At 55.9% G+C, this 21,786-nt stretch overlaps 1 protein-coding gene across 1 annotated transcript; it reads left to right on the top strand.

Annotated features, from left to right (window-relative positions):
- Window positions 1–10,856: 10,856 nt before the first annotated feature.
- On the top strand, window positions 10,857–11,875 carry LOC101525327 (transmembrane epididymal protein 1-like). Its single transcript, XM_004578988.2, has one exon. The coding sequence runs from the start codon at window positions 10,857–10,859 to the stop codon at window positions 11,763–11,765; it is 909 nt and encodes a 302-aa protein (XP_004579045.2). The 3' UTR covers window positions 11,766–11,875.
- Window positions 11,876–21,786: the final 9,911 nt, after the last annotated feature.

Below are 21,786 nucleotides of genomic sequence, written 5' to 3'. Positions count from 1 at the left end.
CTGGCCTGCAGGGGAAGCCATGCTTCAGATCTCATGCCAGCTACCAGCCCTTGGCAGCAGGGGCCCGGGCAGACGCCAGGTCCACGTGACTCCCAGCTGCTCAGCCAGCCTCTGGAAGAGGACTTCCTGTTGTGAGGCAGGAAATGAAAGGACCAGCACCAGGACCTGGGGTTCCAGCCCCTTCCTGATCCTCCTGCAAAAACCCGTCCTTCCCTTTACAGGCTACTTCCAGGGACAAAACGCTGTTGGGGACCCAGCCTCCACCTGGCCCTCATACAGCACTGGGCAGGGCAGTGGTGGGCGATGGCATGAGGCTGGCCTAGGGCCCTGCTGGGGGTCCCTGGCCCTGCTGCCCTCCAGGGCCCTGTGCTCACTCAGCACCGGCAGGCCCCAGGTCTCCAGCTGTGCCATAAGTGCTCTGCTCAGAGCATTTCTTCATGCTCCTGCCAAGAGGCAGGCCCACACAAGACCCTGCCCTCACCCCTGCTGGCCTGGCATGCTGGCCTGCCCTCCTGCTGCCCCTGACCCCAGCTTCTCCCCAGCCTGGCTCAGGAACCCCAAGCTAAAAGCCATGGGAAGGGCAGCTTCCCGTGGTGTCTGGTCTCCGTTCAAGAATGTGGTAAAGAAGGGCGTGCTACAGCACCACACCCATCATGAACTAACAAGTTCAAGCAAGAGAGAAGGCCAGACACCTGGGGGAGTAGACACGGTGGGAGGGCCCGCACCCTAAGACCACAGAGGAGGCATGAGTCTCACTGTCCTCCTCCCTCACACCACGTCCCCATGTGGCCCTCACTGTCCTCCTCCCTCACACCACATCCCCACGTGGCCCTCACTGTCCTCCTCCCTCACACCACGTCCCCATGTGGCCCTCACCGTCCTCCTCCCTCACACCATGTCCCCACGTGGCTCTCACTGTCCTCCTCCCTCACACCACGTCCCCACGTGGCCCTCACTGTCCTCCTCCCTCACACCACGTCCCCACGTGGCTCTCACTGTCCTCCTCCCTCACACCACGTCCCCACGTGGCCCTCACACCACGTCCCCACTTGGCCCTCACTATCCTCCTCCCTCACACCACGTCCCCACGTGGCCCTCACTGTCCTCCTCCCTCACACCACGTCCCCACGTGGCCCTCATTGTCCTCCTCCCTCACACCACGTCCCCACGTGGCCCTCACTATCCTCCTCCCTCACACCACGTCCCCACGTGGCTCTCACTATCCTCCTCCCTCACACCACGTCCCCATGTGGCCCTCACCGTCCTCCCTCACACCACGTCCCCACGTGGCCCTCACACCATGTCCCCACGTGGCCCTCACTGTCCTCCTCCCTCACACCACGTCCCCACGTGGCCCTCACTGTCCTCCTCCCTCACACCACGTCCCCACGTGGCCCTCACTGTCCTCCTCCCTCTCCATCTGATGCTCATCATGATCCCTGTCTAGCTGTGGGCCAGCCCATCCTTTACAGGTTCAAGCCCTAGTGGAGGTCAGCTCTGGGCTCAGTTACCCTTAGAAATGGTATGGTTTGAAAAGCTGTCAGCTCCTGCATGCTGTAGTTTGCTCCTTGGGCACAAGTGGATGGTACCAAGTTGCAGTGAATTAGTATGGGGTCAGCCAGGGGTCAGTGCATGTATCCAGGCAGCGTGGATTAACACAAGTTGGTCCTGGGCACAGCTCTGGACCTGCCTGGTGGCTCAAGGGGGTTAAGGAAGGCAGGGGCTAGCATGGACTTGCTGTGAGCATGGCCAAGGAGGTCCTGTCTCACGCAGGGGCTGGCTGTCTGTGCAGGTGCTGTGACTGGTCATGTGAAGAGGCCTGTACTGCCCGGGCAGGATCAGCCGTGCAGCTGCACGGGCCGCACTGCCTGACTTTGCACTCTAGCCCTCTGGCGTGGGCCTGGCCACAGCACACTAACAGGACTGTGTGATTCAGAGCCTGGAGCTAGGCTCACCTGCTGCTTCTACATTTCACAGCCCACGAGAACACCACAGGATTCTTGGCTGATGCTGTCACACCCAGCGTGTTTGGGCCTGATCCCGATGGGACTAAAGACACTGTGGAAACCTCTCGCCTTGGGGCTGACGTGCTGGCCCAACGGGTTCAGCAGTCGGTCAAGTCCCGGCTGTTCCTGTTCGGATCCTGCTTCCTGCCCCTGCGCCGGGGAAAGCAGTGGGAGGTGACCCAAATGCTTGTGCCCCTGGAGCTCACAGAGAAGACCAAGTTCTTAGCTGGCCCAGCTTTAGCTGGTGCAGCCACTCAGGGAGCGGACCAGTGGATAGAAGAGCTCTCTGTCTCTCCTTGTCTTTCTAATAAAAATTTAAAAGGATAAAATGTAAGTTAACTGCACCCCAAGAAACCATGCTGGAGTCTGCTGAGCCCCCATCCCTGTATGGTCTGAGAGTGCTGCCAGGCTCTGCGCCCGGCGTGGTCACCCCTGCAGGTCCCTGGCCCTGGTCCTGCTGCCCGGGAAGGGTCAGGTGAGCGTGTCTGCAGATTGCTGTCGAGGGCCACACCGAGTACCCAGGCCTCAGTGACTCCTGCAGCCACGCCTACATGTAGAGCTGGGTCACACCCATGGCACCCACGTTGCGCTCACCCAAGGCTCGGCCGCCTCACTGGTGTGCACACAGCCTGCCCTCAGTTCTTGGCCAGGCCCCAAGGTTTGCTCTCTGAAGTCATCTCCAGAAGCGGACAAAGCTGCACAGCATACTCAGGGGGTCCATGGTCCTAACTACGTCCTGCTTTTGCCGGGACCCAGAGGCCCACTGCCAGCTCCACACCCGGCCAGCCCAGCCCCGTGCTGCCCCACAGTGACTTCCCAGCCCACCTAGCACACTGATCTCCAATGTGCTGGGTGCAATGGAGGACAGACAGTGGCTCCAACCCACGGAGGGCTCCTGAGCCCCCTGACCTCTGCTCCTGAACTTGCCATGCCCTCTTCCTAGACAGGCCTTCCCAAACAACTGAAGAACTCGTGAGCCATGGGCAGACTGGTGCCATGCTCCCTCATACCCATACCTGCTTCCCATCACCTGCTCCAGCTGGGATGTCACTAAGTGTCGAGTAAATGCACCTGATTCCAAAGTCACACAAAGCCCTGCATGTCGCTGAATGGTGAGTGGGACTGGCTGGCTCCCACAGCCCTGCCCCGACTCTGCTGGCTGGGCACTGCTCGCTGGGTGACACAAGGACCTTGAAGCCACCGTTCCCACACCTGTCAGCAAACACTGGAATCATCTCCCTGCCCTGGTGGCTGTGGTGATTGCAACACCAAAGTGGGGATCAAAGGGACTCACCAGGGCACAGCACGGCGAGGGCTTAGGGTCCTAGCCTCACCTTGACCCTCCAGCAGCCACGGGCTCCTGACCTCACCCATGGACACATCGGTGAGCCATGGGGAGCATCTGTTTCAGGGGTTCTGTGTTCACACGGGGGACACAAGGCAAGAGCTGCCTTGGGCAGACAAAGTTGGGGCCCAGCACCACACCAGGCTGGCTCTTTCCTGGGCACCTATTGGCCTTGGGGCTTTGTTGGGCAGCAGGCCTTCTTCCTGCACAAAGCCTGCTACAACAGGGGCTCCCAGGAGGGCAGCTGGGGCTTGGTCCCCAGGCTCTGCCTGCGTGAAGGCTGCCATGACATGGGTGGACACCTGAGGGAGATGGTGGACACTGAGTAACACGGTGGACACCTGTGTGACACAGTGGACACCTGAAAGAGATGGATGCGTATTTGAGTGACACAAGTAGACATCTGAGTGAGACAGGTGGACATAAGAGTGACACGGTGGACACCTGAGTGACATGGGTGGGCATGAGTGACACATCAGACAGAGTGACATGGTAGACATCTGAGGTGTGCAGCACATGCTGTCACACACAGACAAGGTAGGGCATGCTTGCTGCAGACAAGCTTATGGACCTACCTGTCACCATGAGAGACTAACGACACTCAGGACATGTTCAGGGCATGTGGGGGCAGGTCCCAGGTCCCTGCCATCTGCCCTCGGCCCGGCTGCCCACCGCCTACTGCCCTCAGCCCTCAGCCCAGCTCCCCACCGCCCACTGCCCTCTGCCCTCACTCTAGCTCCCCACTGCCCATTGTCCTCAGCCCTCAGTCCAGCTCCCCACCACACACTGCCCTCATCCCAGCTTCCCACCGCCCACTGCCCTCATCCCAGCTCCCCACCGCCCATTGCCCTCTGCCCTCACTCTAGCTCCCCACTGCCCTCAGCCCACTGCCCATTGTCCTCAGCCCTCAGCCCAGCTACCCACCGCCCACTGCCCTCAGCCCAGCTACCCACCGCCCACTGCCCTCTGCCCTCACTCTAGCTCCCCACCGTCCACTGCCCTCAGCCCAGCTCCCCACCGCCCACTGCCCTCTGCCCTCACTCTGGCTCCCCACCGCCCACTGCCCTCTGCCCTCACTCTGGCTCCCCACTGCCCATTGTCCTCAATCCAGCACCCCACTGCCCTCAGCCCAGCTCCCACTACCCTCCCTCTGGCTCTGCACTGCCCTCAGCCCAGGTCCCACCATCCTCCCTCTGGCTCTCCACTGCCCACTGCCCAACATGACCATATCAACCAGGTGTTCTTTATGCATCACTTGCCCAGGACCCACCCATCTGGAGACTGAGACACTGTGCCCTCTGACATTGCCCCTAATCCCGTTCTGGGTTTGGAGGCAATCACGAGGGAGGGGCCGCCTTGCCTGGAGCATCTGGCTCTGCTCCCTGGGCCTCGGCCTTGGGTTCATCAGTGCCAACGGGAATGGCTATGCTCTGGCCAGGCCAGTGTGTGTCCACTACGCAGCTGCATGTGTGTGTGGGTCACGACCGGCATCTGTGTTGGCTCCTCTGATGCCCACCGTGGATCTGCTGCTAACACAGGTGGGGCACTGCTGTCATTTCCTGTGGTGGATAGAGGACAGGTTCCTGTCCATTTCACTTTGTTTGTAAACTTTTGGAGATTTCCTCTGCTTACCTGCGAGGCAGAGGGGCAGAGTGCTGGCAGGTTTCCAGCTGCTGGTCACGCTCAGACAAGGGCAGCAGCCTGGGCCGCCCCATGTGGAGTCCTCTCGTACTCGCCCTTGGCGCCTGTCTGCAGGGTCCAGACCACCCTGCTTTCCACCAGGCATACCAGCAGAGGTGCCATTTGTAAAGGGCCATTGCAGGCAGGTGCAGGGCGGGGGCCTAGACGTGGGCCACTGCCCTTGTTGTGATTCTGGAGGAAAGGCCTGGAACACTCACCAGTCCCCCAAGACCTCAGTCCTGGTCTCAGGCCTGTGCTGGCCATTGCTGTCCGCTGGGAGAAGGGACCGGACCTCTGTCTGCACTCTGTTCCTTGTTCTGGCTCAGGGAGGAGGGCCTGGGGAAAGGAGTTGATCTGCAAGGGGGACTGGCCCCTGCCCTCTGGGTAGTCTGGCGAGGTAGGATCCCTTGAAGAAGACCCCCTGCCCTCCACTGAACCACGCCAAGCTCCCTCCCCAGCAAGGTGTGACAAGGGCCTGGCTTCTCAGATCCTGCAGCGCCCACCTGCTGTCCTGGGGAACCTGGATGGGCTGCCTAGGTGGCCATACAGACCGGGGTCCTGGGGCCTCCCTCTGCAGCCAGGAGTCAGCCCAGGCAGCCTCAGGGACAGGAGTCCTGCTGACAGCCCTCTCGGAGGTCTGTGACACTGAGAGCCAAGCATGGGAGAGGGAGTTTGTAGTCCCCAGGGTCAGCACGGGGCAGAGGGCATCTTTGCGGGCAAGCTCTGGACTCAGGCACCAAGAGGGCGGTGGGGCCGGGTTCTCCTTCCATTGCAGTGCCCAACCTCCAAGAGACCCTTTGTGCCCCAAGATTGTAACTGATGAGAGATTCTAATACCATGTCTGAGCACATCCTGTGATGTGCACATTGTGCCCGTCATAGCACTGCTGAATCCCACGGGCTGACCCAGAACATGCCAGGGGATGCCCAAGGCACCTGACTGTCCGCACCCACCCTCTCACTGCTGTCCTGGCCTCCTTGAGGCCAAAGCTGTCACACCTGCTCCAGCCACAACACTTGGAGTCTCTTGTATGGCATGCTGCAACCCCTCCTCTGTGGCCCTTAGTGTTCCCCCAGTGGCCATGCCTTTTGCCCCTGGCACTGGCTGGGGTCCCAGGTCCTTCTCTTCCCCGCTCCCAGGGCCCTGCTCCTGGCACTAAAGGAGGGGCACAGACCCGTTGCAAAAGACGAAGGCACAGGGCTTGTTTGCAGCTCCCATGGGCGGGAGCCGAGGGTCGATGCCATCAAAGGCGTGTGCTGGCCACTGGCCAGCCTGGCCCCTGCTTCAAAGTCTCCTCTTGATCTGCCTGTTTGTGTATTAAAGTCATTTCTTTAGGACCGGGTCATCTTCATGCAGCCAACAGGGCAGAGGCTACAACAGGGGGACCCAGCTGGCACTTGGGCAATGTGGGCTCATAGGAAAAAGACTTGGCCTGCAGGAAGTGGGTGGGCGGTCACAGTCCACGTGAGAATGCCCCTCTTCATCCTGGACATGAACGAGCTGCTGGGTGCACAGGGCTCCTTCAAGGGCTCCCTCTTTGGGGTTACCCACTGGCCTGCCTCCTGCCCATGTGGACAGAGCAAGGGTCCTCTCCAACCAGCCAAAGCACAGGACAGGGAGGTCTCACCATGGTGACGCTCCTGGGACCACACACTCCTGACATCTCCTGTAGCGGTGGGCACCTCAGAAGATTCTCAAGTAGATTCTAGTCTAAGTGGACAGCACAGACTCTGCCCATCAATGGCCACTTAGATAGTGTTGCTCAGAGGGAGCAGCTGGAGAGGAGGCCTGGGCCCCATGGGACTTTACATATAACCTCCAGCGCCCAGTCCCTCTCCCTCCACTGCCCAGTCCCTCTCCCTCCACTGCCCAGGCCCTCCTGTGACCTCCACTGCCCAGTCCCTCTCCATCCACTGCCCAGTCCCTCTCCCTCCACTGCCCAGTCCCTCTCCCTCCACTGCCCAGTCCCTCTCCCTCCACTGCCCAGGCCCTCCTGTGACCTCCAGCGCCCAGTCCCTCTCCCTCCACTGCCCAGTCCCTCTTGTGACCTCCAGCGCCCAGTCTCACCTCCTGGGCCAGCTGTCTCCTGAGAAGCCAGGGGCTGGAGAGCAGTTAGGCCAGTGTGAGCTAACCGAGCCCTGCAGCACAACCTCAGCCTTCTGCACCTGTGCCGGCCACCACAAACCCACCCGCGTGGCTCTTTCCCGTGGGGTCTTTGGAATGGAGAGCCATGAGCTTTGACAGTGGCGGTCAGTGTGAGTGACCCTGGTCCTCCCTAAGCTGCCTGGAGCTCCAGAAGAGGCACTGTGCCCTGGGGGACCGGCAAAGAGCTGCGTGACAGGCGTGTCACCCCATGGAGCTCGGAGCAACACACCCGCCCCGCAGCTCTCTTCTGCATACCTTTCCAGTTAAAGAAACACAGAAATAAGAATGGAAACAGTCTGGTGGGAATGAGGCCCACGCCACACCCCAGGCCTGCAGGTTCATCCCGGTGCAGGGTCTCCCTGCCTAGCAGCACGCTACCTGCTCGAGCTAGGGCCACGGTAACTCAAGGGGGTGGGGTGAAACCTCTAGCTCCTCGGCTGTCCTGGCCAAGGTGCTGTTCCTGTCAGGTGTCCAGGTGTGCCTGTGTGGACAGGATGTCTGGCCTTTCTACTAATCATTCACCCCCTGGCGGCCCTGTGGTGGCTGTGGGCAGTACCCGGTGTGGGTGCTGCAGATCTCAAGCCCGGATACTGGGCTGTTAATGGGCACAGGCAGCCTCGGGGCCTGCGCAGCCATGGCGGGGACCCTCGGGCCATTTGTGCTATACTGTCCACTTTTGACTTTGAACTTGAGGTGATCCAGCCAGGCATAGTTGCTCCCAGCTACTGGGGTGGTCCACGTGGTAGGCAGGAGGCAAGTGGCAGGTGCTGATCTCTGATGTCTGCCTGTCCCTGGACCCCAAGGCCCAAGCCTGAGAGAACGTTCTATGAACAGGTGCAGCCCTGCCTGCCTCTCACCCCTGCATTCCTTCAGCTGGAGCACCCGTGGGTCTGGGCCGACACAAAGACTGAGTGCTTGGTGGTCTCTGGGGCCCAGCAGGTCAGCTCAGGACCCCCAGAGCCAAGGCAAAGGCCAGAGAACAGGGGCCTCTTTCCCCACCCTCTGTGCATGGCTGGACCCTGGAAGTCTCGTGGAGTGCCGTGGGGTGTTCTTGTCCCCTTGCACCAGGATCCACAGGATTTCCAGCCCTCTCAGGACTGCAACTCCAGCGGCCCCTCCACAGCTGAGTGTGGGTGTGGTCGGCTGCCTTCCCTCCCCTACCATGAGCTGGGCTCCCAGAGTCGCTCGCGTGACAGCCATGAGATGGCAGCTGCTTGCACCTTTCCATCTCTTGTGTGTGTTCCTGGGTGTCTACGGAGCCCGTGGAGGGCTGAGACAACGCCGGTGCCCTCACATTCAGGGCCTTCCATGACAACCCACACGTTCCCAGCTGAGCGTCTGGCTAGCGCAGCAGCCCCGGCCAGCCTTGACCGGGGGCTCCTTCGTACTCACAGCCCAGGCCTGGGACTGTGTCTGTGCAAGGCAGGGTGCACAGCAGACGAGGAGGAGACGATGACTGACCTTTGCCACACTGCAGAGAGGAGAGTGGAAGTTCACGTGAAGGGACGAAGGCGAGACAGACACATGAGCTCCTTTACCCTGGCGTGTGTCCTCCGTGACATGGGTGTGTGTCCTCTGTGACGTGGGCGTGTGTCCTACGTGACGTGTGTGTGTGTGTCCTATGTGATGCAGGTGTGTGTCCACCATGACGTGGGCGTGTGTCCCCCATGATGCAGGTGTGTGTCTTTCATGACGTGGGCGTGTTTGTCTGCTGTGACATGACCCTGTCCTTGGCAGAAGTGGGGTACTGTGCAACTTTATCTTACTACGAGAAAATCCACCATGTCTGACGCTTGTGAACTGTCTTTCTTTGATTTCTGATTGGATACTTTCAGACAGGTTACCATGGGCACTGAAACCACAGAGCGTGATGCATGAGGGAACGGGGCTGCCTTGTCGAGCACATAGGGGTGATGATTGGGGGCTGGAGAGCCTGCCCCTATCCCTCTGCCCGGCCACTCAGGGCTCAGCAGGAGTGGGTTCCATGGGGGCTCCTGGGTCCAGCAGAGCCATCTCCTGGTGCTCCATGTGCCATCTACAAGCATGCAAGCCCAGGGAGCCTCGGCCTAGACTCTGGCTGCCCCAGTCCCGCCACGTGCTGATGTCGGCCCTTTCCGAGGGGTGTGGCTGGCAGCTGTTCCCTCGTGTTCTGTGGGCACCTTCCCCTTCCCCTCAGGAGCACCATAATTGGATTTGGGCCCTCATGGACTTGGCTTTGCCACTAGTGCTTTTGGTGCCGTGTCCAGCGAATGCTTGCCAAGGCCAGCATTCTCCCACGTGGGCCACGGTGTCCCTCTGCCAAAGGACATTTGGTGCCCAGTCCCACTGGAGGCCCCAGCCCCCTGGCCAGGGTTGGCTGCCCATCTTGTGCCCGCTCAGAAAAGCATTCTCACTCCAGGGCCACTCCTCTGAATGTTGGCATTTTCATGCTGTTCCTGTGAGATGTGCCAGTAGACCCTGGCTCCAGGCTTCAGCGTGGCCCAGACCTGGTGACTGCAGACTTCGGGGGAGGGAGCTGCAAGATGCCTATTTGTGTCTCTTAAATAAAATGAAAATAAATTGTAAACTTTTTAAAAAATGAAATGAAACCAGTTTTACAAACATCTTTGCACAGTCATGCTCGAAGTTGCCTTAACGACACGTGCATCAAAAGAAGACTGCCAATTGAGCCTTCAACAGGAGGGCCGTGGTGAAGCTTCAGGGTGATGAAGCCAGGCAGGCACAGGCTTTGGGGAAAGGTCCAAGCTTCCAGAACAGGAGCATGAGTGGGCTGATAGGTGGGGGGACGGTGAGGTACAGGGCAGCAGAGGACCCTGAAACCTTGTGTGAACTGGACATTCCTGGGACTTGAGAAGGCGGGCATATATGCCTCCCTCACCCTGACAGGCACACGGAGGCAAAGCTGAGGCAGTGGGTGCAACCATTCTCCAGGCAAATAGAATAGGAACTCTGGACAGTGGGGACACCTGGACAGAACAGGGACAACTGGACAGAGCAGAGACACTGGACAGCACAGGGACACCTGGACAGAGCAGGGACACCTGGACAGAGCACAGAGACACATGGAGAGAGGACAGGGACACCTGGACAGAACAGGGACACTTGGACAGAGCAGGGACACCTGGACAGAGCAGGGAAACCTGGACAGAGCATAGATACACCTGGACAGAACAGGGACACTTGGACAGAGCAAGGAAACCTGGACAGAGCAGGGACACCTGGACAGAGCAGGGACACCTGGACAACTTTATCTCTAGAGCATGACCCCATGCCTTCGTCAGGGTTTTTCATGTAGGCCAGCTGCTGCTGGAACCCACAGCGAATGATGATTGCAGACAGCCTAGAGGGGTGTCCCCTGGCGCAGTGTCTCAGTCCACCTGCTGCTCAGCATCCCCAAAGCAGCCTTGAGGGTGAGCTGTCGACCATGGTAAACCTGGGCTTCTCTGGCAGTGGAAAAAATTAGACAGAAGGACACATGCGCCCCGAACAGCCAGCCTGTTCTACAGTACTGGAACGGAACGTAATGAGGAGACATAGCCTCACAGCAGCCTTGGCTCCCAGCCAGGAAGCTGCACTCCCTGGGATTGGGCGTGGACAGGGCCAGCTTGTAAAAGGGACTAGAAGCTGTTGTATGCAACAGCCAGTCCCGAGCGCTGCTGTCCAGGCACACCCAAGAATCCATGGGGAAGTTCAATGGCCATTTCTTCCCGGGACTGTATCTCTTTTACCACGGGCTGCACCAGGCCGCCATGGTGTCCAACGCTCTGACATCTGGCAACCACATCCAGCAGCCTGTGCGAGCGCCCAGGAGCCAGGGCAGGTGGGCCTGGCTGTGGACTGTGTCTTACACTGGGGTGCTGAAGACAGTGGCCGGCTTGACCCTCACCCTCTATGTGGTCTTCTGTCTCGACGATGGAATGGTGCTGATGGACCGGGGGCTGCCACCCAGGTTCATGTACCCCCAGGAGTGGCAGCACCTCACCATGTTCACCCTCCTAGCCCTGCTGGGCTGTGTGGAGCTCGTGAGCAAGCACCTACTGCCTTACAGGTGCCTGGCCCTGGAGCAGGGCGCCCTGGCTCTGAGCTTCCACGAGCTGCTGCTGCTGCTGGCGTCGCATGTCAAGGAGTCGTCGGGCGTGGAGCTGCAGGTGCACATCTTGCTCATCCTGGTGGTGCTGCTGCTGGTGCTGGTGCTGACCGCCCAGCTCTGGGCCCCCCACACCTGCTGCCTCCGCGTCATTCAGACCTTCCTCTTCCTCCTCATGGGCTCCTGGCTGATGCAGGCCGGCTTCATCCTGTACAGGCCGGTCTCGGGCTACCCGTGGCAGGATGATGACATCAGTGACATCATGTTTGTCACCACGTTCTTCTGCTGGCACGTGATGGGCGACGCCCTGTGCCTGCTGGGGGTCCATGGCCTGTCTCTCCTGTGGCTGCGCTGCCGCAGCCTGGGCCTGAAGCCGTCCCCCGTGGGTGCCCCAGGGCCCCACTATGTGCTGCTGCGGGAGGGAGCGCGGTCAGAGAGGGAGGAGCAGGCCCTCCTGGTCCAGATGCAGCCTGAGACTGGACCTGGGCTGCCTAGGCCCTAGCGCACCCCACTGCCTCCTGCTGTCCCCAGCCCTGTGCCGGGCACTCTCAGAGAAGCCCCGGGGACAAAGGTGGTCCCCGTCTTGGATCCTGTAGTTACCACAGCAATGGGGTGAGGGGGCCTCAGGGAGGGACACATGTGGGACAGTGGATGAGGGGACAGAGGAAGGGCTTGGGCCTGGGTCCATGGGCAGGAAAGAACCACGGTGGACACTAGGAAGGAGGCAGTGGAAGGAGGTGAGCAGGGCCAGCAGCGACATTGTCAGGATCTCACACCGTGAGTCCCCAGGCACCCCCTGCCTGGGTTGCATCTGTCCTGAGAAGTCGTGTCTCAGCCATGGAGATGTGTCATCCAGGCGTGGGTTTGCCCAAAGCCTTAGGGGAGCTCAAACATGGACACAGGGCCCTGAGCTTGTAGATCATGAAGCCAGACCCATGGCACAGGCTGCACTTGACCAATGTCAGGTGTCACACGGTTAACAGCCCGGCAGAGAACAGGCACCTGGGACTCAGAGTACAGGAGTGGACGGCATGTTTGTCCCTGGCCCTCTCACCTTCCCTGTAGCCCAGGGTCCCTGGTGTTTGGTGTGGTCACCATGGAGCAGGGACAGGCCCCTCGCTGCGTCCCCGGCTGTGCTCACACTGCCTGAGTCAGGAAGCATGCCCACTGCCCGCGCTCCCAGCTGAGGAAATTGCTGACGATTCACTGCACCGCAGTTGGTAAAGCTCACCTCCCAGCTAAGGCACCTGCGTTCTAGAACCGTGTGCATGTTAAACACATTCCCAAGTTTTAAAAATTCCAAATGTAAGTTTGATATGAGTCAAAAAAACATGTTAAAGTGTACCTGTGGAAGAGACAAAGTGCAAAGTGCGGTTTTTTTCCCCAAAGAAAAACTTGAGGCAGAAACAGCTTTAGCAGCTTTCCAAACACACTGTGAGGAGGCAGTGTGGAGGCGGGAGGCTGACTGCCAGGCGGGATGCTATACCTGAACCACGGTGCCTGGGAGAGTTCCCAGGCAACTCCCCCTTCCGATCCCCCTTCTGCCTCCCACGGGGGCGACCAGGACACAGCTTCTGGGTTGTGGATTCAGCCTGGCCCAGTCCTGGCTGGTGAGGTCTCACAAGGAGTGATGAGCGCTTGGAAGATCTCTTTCTCTCTGCTTTTCAGATGCAAATAAATAGATCTTAAAATACGTAAATTTGTAGATAGCCTGTGAGGCCTGGTCTGAGGAAGCACCTGGCTCTGAAGGGGCCTCTGCCAGCAGGGAGCCCCACCAGGACCACAGGACCACAGGACCACAGCCCCACCAGGACCAGCAGGGCTAGCATCCAGTTCAGGCTGAGAAGGCAGGTGTGCTCGCAGGGGTGACACACAGTCACGCTCTGTGTCTGACTGCTGAAATTTCTTTTGTGTGTGTGTGTGATTTTTTTTTTATTATTATCATTTTATGATACAGTTCCATAGGTTCCTGGGATTTCCGTTATCCCCTTCCCAGTCCCCTCGCCACCTAGTCCCCCTGTATCATTATAACTATATCATAGTTCTTCATACACAGTCACATGTCCATCATTGCAGGCATGGACAATGGCAGAGATTCCAGCATCCTATTGTCATGATATAGTAAACAGTATCATTCTAAGTCCATCTTTATCTGGAAGTAGAGATGCATGCTACATTGTATCATCACATCTGGATATGTTAGTCTCCATTTCACAGTTACTGTACATCATCTTAAATGAAACGTCACAAAACAAAATCAACAATAGGAAGAAAAAAGAAATTAACAACACCATAAAGTTAAATAACATGCTACTGAATGTTTAATGTGTTGCTGAAGAAATGAAAAAGAAAATCAAGAACCTTTTTGAAGAAAATGATGCTACTGTATGATCTGAGTCATTGAATAATTTAATCACAATAAACTTTTGAAGAGATGAAACTAACAAAAACAAAAACATCGAAATCCATTGGTGAAATGTCTCTTCTAGACAACAAATAGATGTGTTTTGCTTTTTAATCCAGTCTACTAATCTATGAAGTTTGATTGAGCTTAAGCCAATTACATTCAGGGTTAATATGTATGGGTGGTAATTTGGTCCTGTCGTTTTAGCAACGGGTTCATTGATTTAGTCTTCTGTTGTCATTATACTGGGATGTTCTTTACTTTTGCCTTTGGTTTTTTTTTGTTTTTTGTTTTTTTTTTTTAAGATTGATTATTATTGGAAAGCCGGATATACAGAGAGGAGGAGAGACAGAGAGGAAGATCTTCCATCCTATGTTTCACTCCCCAAGTGAGCCGCAATGGGCCGGTGCGCACCAATCCGATGCCAGGAACCAGGGACCTCTTCAGGTCTCCCACATGGGTGCAGGGACCCAAGGCTATGGGCCGTCCTCGACTGCTTTCCCAGGCCACAAGCAGGGAGCTGGATGGGAAGTGGAGCTGCAGGGATTAGAACCTGCACCCATATGGGATCCCAGTGCGTTCAAGGTGAGGACTTTAACCGCTAGGCCACGCTGCCGGGCCCTGCCTTTGGTTTTGTTGGATGCTATTCCTCTTCTCTGTCAAGAGAACATCTTTTACTTTTTTTTTAATGATTTTTTAAATTCTATTTTCTGACAATCTTTACATAATTAACTGGGATAAAAAGGTTCAAAGACTATAAAAGTGGGTAAGACTTTTATTTCCACATTGTTTCCTTCATGTGTCTGAGGTAAAGGGGGATACTGAGGAAGAAGCCCCATCCAGTCTCCCACCCACCCCAGGCCCATGATGTGGGACATGCTCAGAGGGTCTTGCTCAAGTGGTTTTGATAGTTCAACAGTTATGAATTCCTGCCAATCTCGCCATTCCAAGCACAATGAGGTCGTTGAAGAATCCACTGATCGACATAGTCCATCTTAGAGTCTCCATCTGTCCAGTTTTTCACTGCCACCATATAGCTGAGGTGGCTGATTGACTTGTTCTGTCCTCTGTCTTTCCATGGTTAGGGTTCTGAGTTTGGCATTTTGATTGGGGAGATCCCAAAAGAAACTTTGTCTGAGGTGATCCCAGACCAGATTCTTGTATGTACTAGCAAGTACAGGACCCAGCACAGTCCACCGCCCCAACCAGCTGATGGTTGCAATTGCTGGGTTGGTGAAGTTTTCAGTCCCAACTTCCACTGGAACCAATGGGTGTTGAAGTCCAGCCTGACTCTGCCCAGCACACACTCGGCCCTTGAATAAACCAGTGGGAGCTGCAGCCTAGTTGGAGCGACCCACAATAACCCCCAAGAGGCCCACCCCCTACCCTGGTTTGCCAGTATGTGCAGCAGACTAGTCCAGTCTGTCCCACATCCTGTTCGGCTCTCATACATATCAATGGGCATTGAAGCTGAGTTCCATCTAACCAGCTCCACTATCCAGCCCACACAGATGTTGTTGGGTGCCTTTTTGTCTAGTTACCCCAGCCCCTGTCCTAGTTTCCGTGCTCTCCTGTGGGAGTGGTAACCCAAGAGGGAGGAGCCCACTATATTCCTCCCATGTCTCTCTCACTCCCGGATTATGCACTCCCCAGGTGGTTCTGTGGTTCAACTTGACAGAATTAGCCCCCAGTGCCAGCTTCTGCCAGCTGATGCTGTGGCTAAGCCCATCCAACCCTCACCCACTCTAATTTTGTTTGCACCAGTAGGATTAATCATCCCAGCCTGGCTTTTCCCTGATCTAGTCCACATGAGGCGCACATGTGTTGTAGCCCTGCTTAGTCTAGTCTGGTCTGCACCCATCCCAGCTCACGCTCTCCAGTGGGAGTAGCTGTCCAGCAGGGGAGTACCCCCTTATTCACCCTGCCGGCTCTGCCCCCTCCCTTCCTGGTTCTCATGGGTGCTGGTTGGCCACTGCGGTCACATCTGGTGCAGGTCACCTCACCTTGGCACTCCGTAATGTGCACTGGTTTTTGTCGTGACCGAACCTGGCTCGACCCACACTCTGTTCTGGTGCTTGGATTTGCCAGTAGATGACGTGAACGGATTCAGCCTGGTCTGCCCCTGACCCATGCCAAATGTATGCCAGTGGGAAATTTTCCATGGTCTGTTCTGGGCTGTTTCCTATCATGCTTCTTGCGCTTACCTGCTGGGTCCGTGTCCTGCCAGAGGAGTTGCCCAGGCCCCTCCATCAGAACCCCTCCTAATGCCAAATTTTGCGCATACCAGTGGGTCCATGAGCCAGCCCTACTCAGTTCACCTCCTGTCCTGGTAGGAACAGTGTCTTTTCCTGACTGACCTTCAACCCAAGCTGGTTCTTGCTGTTGGATGGTTCAGCCCAGCCACGGCTCGTCCATACCCACATACAGCTCACACATCTCACACATGGCTCAGTAGGAGCTGAGACCTAGCCTAATCTGTCCCACATCTACCCTGGTCCTCCAGGACACCAGACGGTGTTGGGGTCTGGCCTAGCTTGGTGCGTCCAGTCCCAGCCCACACTTGTGCCAAGGGAGACTACAACCATTTCCTGATCAGAACGCAGCCCCCATTCCAGCCCACGTGCCCCTTGGTGGGAACCTCAACCCAGTTAGGGTATCCCCTTAGCTCCCCAACTGGGCCTGTTCCCAGCCATAGATCATGCGCATGCCAGTAGTTGATGTGACTCAGCTTGTCACAGCCCCTCACCTGTCCCGACCCCTGCTTAGACAATGTGGCTTAGCATCCCTGGCTCATGCAGACCAGTAGGTGCAAGAGCCTAGCTTGGCATGACCTGTGCTCCATCCTGATTTCTAGTTTCACTTGTAGGCTAAGGTTTGCTCAGTCCTGCCCAGTACACTCCGTTCCATTACTAATCCACACATTGGCCAGTCATTGGAGCTACTTTGCCCATTTTTGTCCAACCCCTAGGTCTGGGCCATGTGTTCACCAGCGGGAGCTATGACCTGCCAGGGGAGTTTCCCAAGTTCCTCCACTTGACCCACTCCCAGACCCAGTTCTCAGACATGCCCTTTTGTTTTAGGCCAGTGCCCAGCGCAGAGTGGCCTTCCATTTGGCCTTGTAAGAGCTGGTGAATGTTGCAGCCCGGCCCACTTCACACCCTATTCAGGATGCACATTCGGGTGCTGCTGCCTTGACCAGTCCAGACTGTTGTCATTTCCTTTACCTGTGATTGATGGCAAGCTTCTTGGTCACACCTTGCTTAGTCCATCACCACCCCAACTCTCAAGCTAACCAATGGAGCTAGAATTTACACAAAGTTTGGCCCACACATTTCCCACAGAAAATACCCCCGGATATGGTTCTCTCGTGTGCTAGTTAATGTCATGGCCCTGCCTACTGTGACCCCTCTGCTGATCCATTATCATGTCAGGTAATAGGATATGCTGCTGGACAAGCCCCGAGCCTTAGCTTTTGCATGAACTGGTGTTTGGTGGTCCACATTATTCAGTGATTACAAGTTCTTCAGAGGAAGAGTTATTGTCATTGGGAATCTGTAGGAGGGATTCACATCCCAGAAGCACAGTGGGTTCAAGCTGGAGCTACCTAAGCAGCAATTCAAAGAACCAAAACCCCAGAGCTCGTGGCCGGCCAAGCGGCCAGCAGGTGAAGCCTGGCGCCAAATAGCGGGCTGGCCACCTGGAGACAGCTTACCATGTGCACTTGGTGGCTGGAGTCAGGGATCTGAGCATGGAAATGCCCCGGGTTGGCACCCACCAGACCCAAGTTTCAACCCCCCCCCCATAACTCTTATATTTGGCCTCTTAATAGTCTTTAAATTCTTATATACTTTTTTTTTAGCCTGATCCAGTTCTTCTCCCAGATTTTTCTTGTTTCCTACTGGTTACAGGAAATATCTTCCAATTCTGAGATTCTTTGTTCTGCTTGCTTCATTCTGTTCTGGAGACTCTCCACTGTACTTTTAATTTGCTCCACTGTGTTCTTAATTTCTGATATCAGCCTTGATTTGCTTTATTGCTGCTACTTCTTGTGTAATATATTCCTGAAATTCTTTGAACTCTTGTATGTGCTTCTCATTGTTGATCAGAAGCTTTAAAATGAGTTTTCTGAATTCTGTGTCCCCCATTTTCTCAATGTCTTCCTCAGTGAACTCTGAGGTTGGCATAGGGTTTTGCTCCTTTGCAGGGGAGTCTTCAGTAATATCATTTTACCTTTGTATCTTCTTTTGCTCTTGGTCATTGTACTTCTAGTTATCAGATTCTTCTCCTTGGGGCAGGTTTCTAAGCTGTGTCACCCACAGGTCTACAGTTTGATTTGACTTGTTACCATTGGTACACAGCTCTTTGCTTGCAGCCAATTGTGCCACTCCCTCCAGCAAGTTCCTGGTCTGGGTTCTTATGTTAGATTTCCACCATGGTCTCCATAGCTCCAACTCCTGGATCACCACTCTCCACCTCCTGCGCTATGATGCTGAGATTGCACTGTTGTCTGCACAACCTTTCTCTCACTTCTGGTTGGAGCAGGTCCCAGGATTAGGGAGACACCAGATATTTTATATAGCTAGGATGTTGGTGATGCTGACCTTGCCAGACCCTGTTGAACGTTTGTCACTGTCCCGCAGCGATGAACTTGGTGCATGGAGCCGATAATAACACACGTGGACCCTGACTGATGGTCAAAGCAGAAGTCTATTAGTGGCATCAGACTTTGTAGACTGAGGGCCATACAGGATAAGGGAGGAACTATTGATCTTATCAGCAAAACCATCAATGCTTTTGTTTGGAACTCCTTTTGTCTTGTATATTCCACCAGGGGTTCTCATATACATACTGTCCACTCAACTGTTCTTATACAAATGATATCCAATCAGGTATACAAAAGGTAGTCATTTGGTTGTTCGTATGCAAATATCCAATCGACTGTAATCCTGTGCTCGCTGACCTTCTAGGGACACATTGTCCTGCTACAGAGGTTAGGTCTGGGTGCCACCTGGACCTATTTTGACCAATACGATGCCACAGTCAGTATTATTTTCCTGCAGGACTAGTGCAATCCAGTAAACTCAGTGAGTTCTCGCGATCTCAGCACATGTGCAGTTCACTGTTGTCCCTGCAGTCCTAAACTTTTGCCACACTGTACAAAATTGTGCCTAATGTGTCCCACTAAAGTTCTTGATCTGCTGGCCATCAGGTCTGAGGTCTACCCAGACCTGTCTTGGGTTGAACTGGTAGAATGTCATGTTGCTGCAGTTTACTGAGTCAAAAATGAGTTCACTCCCAGCTCAGGATTGCTCAGTCCTTTTGCTTCCTTAGGCAAAATGGTGCCCAATTTGGCTCTAGGGGGCTGTCGGGGCGGCGAAATCCACCCTGTTCTCACGCTACCCATCTGGGATCTGCCGCTCTGTCCCTGCTCCTGGTCAAATCAAACAGCAGGATGGGCAGTTCCTTGTCTGGGTTCACCTCCCTGAAAGGGAACATTTGGGATTGGAAGGACAGTATAGGGCAGTGAAACATTTCATGATAGAGCCTGGGGGCCTGAGAGATAAGGGGCACCTGCAACTAGCCTCCGCCCCTAACTGCATGGCCCCCTCCCTGCTTATGTTAATGGTTCCCCTCCCTGTTTATGGTTCCCCCTTCCTGTTCATGGTTATGGTTTTATGATTTTAGTCTTAGCTTAGCCTTTAAAAGAACCTCTGTCTAATGATTCGGGGTCAATGCCTAGCCTCCTGCGTGAGGAACTGGCCTCGGCCCCAGCGCGCTGGTAATCGAATAAAGCCTCTTGCTTTTGCATCAAGTCTCGTCTTCAGTGGTCATTGGGGAAACTCACTCTCTCGAGACAATTGGTAAGGTTTTTCCCTGCTGGGGGGCCTTACATCCCAAACTCCCAGTGAAAGTCCCTTCCCACCTGGTTGCTGGTGTAGTTTCAGCTGGTGGTGGAGCTCAGATGGCTGTTAGCTGAATGCCGCTAGAGTATCTCACCACAACACCACACCGTTGCGTCCGCTGCTTTCCTGTGTCTGTCAGTCTCCAGGCACCTCTCTGCTGTTGTTCTGTCCTCTCCTATTTCCTGGAATGTGTCCTCTCTGCTTCATCCTGATTAAATGTTTCTTCATTCGTTTAAACGTGTCCTTACCCTATTCCGCCATCTTGATTCTCTGACTGCTGAAATTTCTAATTGAGGTCTTATGGAAGCCTCCTGGGTCCTTCGTCATCACTGGGAACCATGCACACACACACACGCACACTCACATGCACAGTGTTCATATACACTATACGTGTACACGTGCATGAACACACATCTTCATGAACCTGTGTATACATGTGTGCGCACAATATGCAGTTATGATTTATCTTTCCATATCAGCTTTTAAATTTCTGCTTCTGAGCAAACATGTGCATTTAACCTAAGTTGCTAAACTGTTGATGTAAGAATAGCATCCCTCAACAGTTATTTTAAACATTTACTTATTTGAAAGGCAGAGCAACAGAGAGACAGAGAGACAGATAGGGAGAGAGAGACAGATTGACAGGAGGGCTTGCCCCAAGAGCCGCAGGCACATACATGGCTGGGTGTACATTGGGGGGAGGAGCCAGTCCCCACTCCACATTCACTGCTGCCCTGGGACAATGCTAGGAGTCAGCCTGGGACAGCAGAGGACAGGCAGATCACACAGGAACTCCACACACTCAGCCAGAGGAGGAGCATGTGGGGCTGGGGGATGGTGCGGGGGAGCCAGGTATGGCAGGAAACCAGCACAAAGGCAGAGGCCAGAGTAATTGGAATCCGGGGTCAGGAGTGGGCCGTACTGCAGCTCCGTCCCTCCTCACAGCGTCAGGGAGTGGGCCGCGCCACGGCTCTGTCCCTCCTCACAGCATCAGGAAATGGGTTGTGCCATGGCTCTTCCCTCTTCACAGGGGTCAGGAGGGGGCCATGCCACGGCTCTGTTCTGCCTCACGGTAATCCAATGGGAGCTGCCCCATGGCCAGGCCCCCTTGGCAGTGAGCAGACGTCCTCGTCCTTGGCCCCTCAAATGCCATAGGTGGGTCAGCAGAACAGGCAGAGCCAGACGGGCACAGCCAGGATGGACGGCCTGTGCGTCATCGAGCCTCAGCAAAGCTGGGTATCTTCTAGTCAGGTTCCCCAACACAGGACTCAGTCACCTCCTGAGACGTCCTTGTCCTATATTGGAGCCTCAGGGAGAACCCAACTGCTCCGTTTTCCATCCAGCTCCTGCTGACGTGCCTGGGAAGGTGGCCAGTGACACCCGAGCCTGGACCCCTGCACCACATGGGTCACTTGGGACATGAGCACAGCTGCTGTGCCTGCCTGGGGAGTGACCAGTGATGAATCCTCCATCTCCTGCGTCTGTCTCTGGGTGTCGCTCCATCCTTCAAAAGCTGAGAACTCTGTCGCCGGTGAGGAAGGAGGGGGAAGGAACACGCGTGCATGGCAGGCAGAGTGTAGACCATCTACACTCTGTGGGATCAGCTGACAGAGACATCCAAGTCAAGTTGAGGGCTTCTGTCCCTGCAGTGGACGTTGGTCCTGCGGGCCCGGCCACTGTCCGCCGACGCCTGCCCGGCACTACAGTCAGCGTGCACATGCCTCCTAAGGGGACTGGTGTGTGACTTGCTGGACACATCCACTCAGGCTTCACCCAGAACTAGGGGGGCCTGGCTGTGGGGGTGCTATGGGCAGCGCTGCCTTTGGGGTCACTCGGGAACCTGTTCCATTTGGTGCCCTGGAAATTGGGCCTCCCAAAACTGAAGTTGTTGGCTGTTCCCACCCACGGTGAGGGCTCAGGCTCTTGGCGGCCCCGCCAGCAAGCCATCACCAACCGGCCAGGGTGGGTTTTCCACAGAAGCTGCAACATTAGGTCTGGGGACTGCAGCCCACATGCAACCCCAGCAGGGGGTGGCCATGTAACTGTCAGGGAGTGACACAGAGACAAACTGAGCAGAACTACAGTGCTGGTGTGGACGATGTGCGAGCAGTGGGAGGCAGAGTCCCAGCCCGTGGGGTGAGGGCTGTAGGCGGGGCCGCTGTGGGGGGCTCCCCCAGTCTCACACACCTGCAAAGGCATCTGCCTCAGAGGCCACT

Source organism: Ochotona princeps, chromosome 10 (genome assembly GCF_030435755.1).
Source record: "Ochotona princeps isolate mOchPri1 chromosome 10, mOchPri1.hap1, whole genome shotgun sequence".
NCBI classification, from domain to species: Eukaryota; Metazoa; Chordata; class Mammalia; order Lagomorpha; family Ochotonidae; genus Ochotona; species Ochotona princeps.
Note: the sequence above shows the minus strand (reverse complement) of the source record. Positions and strands in the feature narration are given on the sequence as shown.

What these genes read in the sequence shown, in the direction of transcription:
- LOC101525327 (XM_004578988.2), top strand. Translation starts at nt 10,857, where the DNA reads ATGGGGAAGTTCAATGGCCATTTCTTCCCGGGACTGTATCTCTTTTAC.